Source organism: Limulus polyphemus, unplaced genomic scaffold, assembly GCF_000517525.1.
Source record: "Limulus polyphemus unplaced genomic scaffold, Limulus_polyphemus-2.1.2 Scaffold4469, whole genome shotgun sequence".
In the NCBI taxonomy this organism is placed as follows: domain Eukaryota; kingdom Metazoa; phylum Arthropoda; class Merostomata; order Xiphosura; family Limulidae; genus Limulus; species Limulus polyphemus.
Window position 1 is genome coordinate 37,230 of NW_013670079.1, and position 6,028 is coordinate 43,257.

The following is a 6,028-nucleotide window of genomic DNA, read 5'->3' on the forward strand; positions in this document are numbered from 1 at the left end:
TGGGATGTTAATACATGATTTATAATAACGGGATGTTGATACATGATGTATAATAATGTGTTGTTAATACATGGTGTATAATAACGGGGTGTTGAAACATGATGTATAATAGTGAGTAAACATTTCTGAATCATGTTCTAACTTCTTCAAGTAACTTTTATAGTCAACCTTGCACACTACTATACTGCAATTAATGCTTACGAAATATTTTTTTTCAATTAATTTTTTAACACAAAATACGTAAATACAGGGATTGGGAGTTTTAGAAAGTTGTTTGATGATGTATTATGACAAACTTCAGACAACCAAAACTTTTGCATGCATAAATGTACTGAATACAAAATTGTTACAATTATAGAAAAAGATAAGTTACTAAGTGCTGTGAACATTTATTGTTTGGGGAACTTTAAAGAACTTTGTACTTATTGCATATCAAGAACAGGGATTCTTCTCTGGACCACTTATTTAAAAACTTACCACTTCACATATAAGTATTAATATGTGCTCATTTTACGTACACATCTAAACCTGTTTTTTTTTTTTTAATTGGATTAGCACTATTTGTTTGTAATAAATCTTTTTACAAAGTTTTGTTTGTTTATAATTAAGCACAAAGCCTCACAATGAGTTATCTGTGCTCTGCCCACCACGGGTATCGAAACCCGGTTTCTAGCGTTGTAAGTCCGCAGACATACCGCTGTGTTACTGGGGGGCTTTTTACAAAGTAATACCTTTTCATGGTCCAAAGACAGGATCATGATAAAGTTTATTTCTAAAATATGGGTATTTTTATTAACTGCCAACATAAACGGTAATAAATATATTCATGTATGTAGTTACATACCTGGTACATCCAAAGGCAGAGGCATCACAACATCTGGCTCGGTGAGGGGGTTTCCTGGGTATGCACACCATTCTTTAACCCCTTCTGAAAGTGAAAAGGAACTGCTATGAAGAGAGGCATATCTGCCCTGTCCACGACCCTGACCGTAAAATCTTGGACTCGTCGTTACGTGCAAGCCACTCTTTACCTGATACTGATAAAGTAAGCTGTACATTCTCTGTCTGATGGGCCTGAAGAGTAGAGCTGAAGGCAGCAAGCTCTCGTCATTTCCATCTTCCAAAGTGGTTGCAGATTCATACTCTCGTCGACATAACAAACTAAAAATATGAGGAAAGTCAACACAATATCTATGCCTTTCTCGTGCAACAGACAGAGTATGTTCGGGGCAGTTTATTGAACGATCAAAAGGTTGATAGAACTTACTTTTACTATCCTTGAACTGTAAGCTGTATGCCCTCAAACCTTCAGAGATGAGTTCCCAATACCTCTGATCTGAGAATACCATTTTAGCTATCTGAGAAAGTTCTTTCTGATCATCAGGATTACCTCTCCATCTGTTGCTACTAATCAGATTGGCTATTACTGGTGCCAATTCAACAGCACTAGGGTTTCTATGAGAACTGTAAAGCGCACGGTGAAACCTCCTCAGTACATCTACTCTAATAACATCATTTCCCATAAGGCAGGAAAACAAGGGCAGTTGGTTTACATGAAGCCCAAGTTGCTTGGCGAGTTCCCTCCGATCATATAAGACTGTTGTCATTGTTTCTAAATCTAGGGTACTGATTGACAAATAAGGTTTAGTGTCAAAAATTAAATAGTCCGAGTCCTGACTGAGGATTGCAAAACAATCATCCCTGCTTCGAGCAAACTCCGATATTTCTTGATCCGCATCCAATACAGTCGTTAGGACTTCACAGTTGCATTCAAACTTGAGTGCAAATCTTGTCAGTGTACCCATTGATGCCGGAAGCTGAAATAGTTTGTTGTCAGGTTTCTGATGAGTGAAGCGGATATGGGCAAAAATGGCCGCAATTTCCTTCATCCGTTGGAGTCTACGACTAGCCCATTCCTCACGCTTACTTGAACTGACTGCACCATCAAAAAAGAACAGCACACAGACACCATTTTGAGTCAATGTCTGTACAAATTGTTTTAAAATAACCACAAATTCATACCACTGGCCACCCAAAACCCAGTCTAGTTTCCCTATACTACTGTATAACTTATGTATCAAAGCCATACCATCCACAGCCAAGATTGGTACACAGTTGAATAGCCGTGCATGAGTTTTGGCTAGTTCGATAATTGAAGCCTCTGTAAAGGCTTGAATACAATGATTGTCCACATAATACTGAAGTCCTTTTACACCCATCTAGATAATTTACAGGTGAAAAATCCTCCCCACCAACAAACTCTGAAAAAAAAACAAAAAACATTATATTTTAAATTGTGATATTTAAATAATGTATATGTGTTTAGTATGTGAAGTGATTACACAGGCCTGTGAATTTAAACTTCATAGAAGTTGTTTTGGTTTTAATAACGGATTTTCCGTAATTCAACAAGCAGATTTCGAAAATAATATAATTTTTTTTCTATCACGTAAGGATTTTTTACAAATTGGGGAGATAAAAACTTACTTAGATCAAATTATTATTTCGTTTACCACATGGAACATTTTTTATTATTATGTTTGTTAACAAAAATATGAACAAACTGAAAAAAAGGGAAGAACATTGATGTAAAACGAATATGCATCCTCATTCAACCTGATTTTGTGTACGTGTGTGTGTGTGAAATATACTTCTTCTAGTCTCAAAACTATGTGTTATGGTCTTTCTTTTCATGTATTGTGTCTAGAGCATCTCGTTTCAATGACCAGCAGTAATCAGCCATCATTCTGATGTTCCACCTTCCATGATACCTCCTCTCCATTTCCCTGATGTCTTGATGAAACCTTTTCAAACATTTCAGGTTGAAAACAATCCCTATTATCATTTCTATTGACATCAGATCCAGAATCAGATGAAACTGTATCAAGAGTAGGTACAGGTTCACCAGGTCCATGAGCAACAGGTCTTATACCAGACTGAAGGTTCCAATAAGAAATTTCCTTTTTATTTCGAGTATTGTAGCCTTGCACATTACATGAGCAAAAATAGCAGTCATCTCCGTGGTTTCTAGGCTCATGCCAGACCATTGGAATTCCAAAAGGGAAAGACTTTTTCTTACCTTTAATCCATTGTCTCAACTCTTCGACACAAATGGTATAAACTTTGTCCGGAACCCATGATTTGTCTTGGTCCATAATACACTTTTTTGATGAATTCTGTAATGTTTTGCCTTTATTTCTTTGCAACAAATATAACAAAATATGTTAGGATCATTTACACAACATTTTGTTGCCATAGTGATGAATAAATTATATTGAAAAGAAAAAAAATGTCAAAGTGCATGCACAAACAAATACTATCCAGAAATGACACGTCTTGCAGCCTGTTAACCATTTATATACTAGCAGTGTGTTTCTCATCTGTTCTAGAATGAACAATAAGATTCTCATGTCGCGATTGGTCTAAAGAAATCTATTGCCTGTGGTTATCAACATTTTAAGCATAACAAAATGGAACCTGATTTCAATGAAAATGATTCACTTATCTACAAGTACATATGACGTTTTGTGAAAAATCTGCACGTGATGGAGAAAAATGGATATCATTTTCAGATTCAGCGTACAGGAATTACTGTAGAACATGTAAAAATTTCAAGACAATAAAACCATCACAGGCCCGTGTTTAGTATTGGGACTGGTTATATATATATATATTATTTTGTATCTGAACAGATAATATCATATATTGTGTTTTGTATTTGGATTATATATATATATATATATATATATATATATATTACATTTAGTATTAACATATAACAAAATTTAAGGACAATAAGAAACTTAATGGTCCATTTAGAGCATCACATCCACTGACAAAAACAAACAAACTCAAAGCCAGCCCTTATCATTCAAATATTTATCAAGCCTTTCTTTAAACTCACTTAAATTTACTGCCTCTACCACATCCAAAGGGAATACATTCTAAAGGCCAACCACCCTGTTAATGAAAGAAAACTGTCTTAGTTGAAGATAACTCGTACTCTATCAAAATTTATACTTGTGTCTCTTACTTATTCCATTCTCAACACTAAGTATGAAAAAAGATTATGCATCATCATTATCAATTCCCTCAATCTGATCCCCTATAATTCTTTCAGAGATTTTAACTTGTCCTCCTATGGCAACTTTGTCATCCCAGGTGTCATCCTAGTTGACCTCTGAACCCTTTCCAACAATTCAATGTCTTTCATAAGGTAAGAAGCCCATGACTGGACACAATACTTCCAATTTGACCTAACCAAATGATCTATAAAATTAAATTAAAGCTACCTCTTTAGACTTATATCTAATATTTTTATAAATACAATCCAAAATCCTATTTGTTCTACTACTAGCTTGGATGACTTAAAGAGATTGATCAACCAGAATACAAAGATCGTTTTCTTTCATAACACTGTTAGAGTTATTTCCATCAAAATTATAATTCTAATTAAATGTATGATAACCCATATGTATTACCTTCCATTTATTATAATTAAAAGTCATCTGCAATTTATTTGACCAACTCGCCAAATGACCCAAATTCTTCTGTAAAGTAGCAGGAATTTAAATAATTTACTGACCATTCCTTCATCTATGCCATTAATGTAAACCAAAAATAGCAAAGGCCTTAACAATAAGCCCTGAGATACCCCTCTTGTGACATTAATCCAAGTTCACTGTACTCCATTTATAAGAATTCTCTGCTTAATTCCATCCATCCACTCTTTTATCCAATAACTCACCTTATCCCACATACCAACAGAGATAACTATTTAAACAAGATTTTTATGGGGCAATTTGTGGTTTCTGAAAATCCAGATACACCAAATCTACACTCTTACCCTCATCTACATAAGCAGAAACCCCTTCAAAAAATGTCAAAAGATTTGTAAGGCAATATTTTTCCCTTGTGAAACAATGTTGACTATCCAATAAAGCCTCTTTTAGCAGACTTTCCAAAACTTTTCCCACAACTGATGTAAGATTAATGGATCTATAATTACTGGGACAATAAAAAAATAGTAGTAAGTGGTTCACATATCCAATCTTTAACGTCCTTCAAAACCCTTGGGGAAATATTAACTGGCCCAGGAGCCTTATCGTCTTTTAAACTTCCCAATTTTTTCTTAACCAGATCAGAATTAGTGCAGTCATCTTGTTTGATTTCATTTCCATTTATTAACTGTTCAAGATGTGGAATACTGCTTAAATCTACATTAGTAAAAACCAAATAAAAAGCAAAATTTAATAATCCAGTCATCTCATAATCATCAGATACTAGCCTTCCTTTATTATTTCTCAAGGGTGCTACGCCTATCCTAACTTTTTGTTTAATGATGTAATGTATTTGAAGAAATCCTTGCTGTTAATTTTTACATTTTCATTCAACCTTTTCTCTTACATCCTTTTTGATGTCCTAATTTCCTGTTTTACCACCTTTCTTGATCTTCTATAATCTACTAAATCTCCTGTCATATCAGTCAATATAAAATTCTTAAATTTATTATGCTTTTCTTTAATTTTATCTCTTAAACTCTTTGTGAGTCAACCTGTTTTTTTATTTGCAGCTACTCTTTTCATTATATAAGGAATATGTTTACCTTGAATATTTAAAAATTTATCTTTCAAAATATTCCACATCTGATCAGTGTCTCCAACTATGAAGGAGTGTCACTTTGTATTTGTTACTGTGAACATAAAACTTATTTTTACATAGTTATGGTTCATTCAGATGAAGGTATTTAAACATTAGAGAATCGTTATGATCTCACATAATATAGTTGAAAAGAAGTTTACAGAGGAACATTTCATCTTGGCTTAAAATACACACCTCTAAAGATGGAAATCATCTTTTGAAAGTGCAGAATTAATGTGAACAGGTTCAATCTTGTTTCCATCTAGCAACTGTTCAGGATGAGTAATACTGCTTAAATCTTCGTAAGTAAAAATTGAAGAAGTAGTAGAATTAAATAACTCAGCATCTTATAATCATCAGAAAAAATTAGCCTTCCTTTGTAATACCC

The 6,028-nt window shown here is 33.8% G+C and overlaps 1 protein-coding gene across 1 annotated transcript in view; it reads right to left on the reverse strand.

Annotated features, from left to right (window-relative positions):
- Nucleotides 1–6,028, reverse strand: part of LOC106471200 (constitutive coactivator of peroxisome proliferator-activated receptor gamma-like) — a 49,990-nt gene that overhangs the window by 35,190 nt on the left and 8,772 nt on the right. The window contains exon 2 of the mRNA XM_022399826.1: nucleotides 845–2,261. Coding sequence (XP_022255534.1) covers nucleotides 845–2,219 — 1,375 coding nt within the window. The 5' untranslated portion in view covers nucleotides 2,220–2,261. The remainder of the gene's footprint in view (nucleotides 1–844; nucleotides 2,262–6,028) is intronic.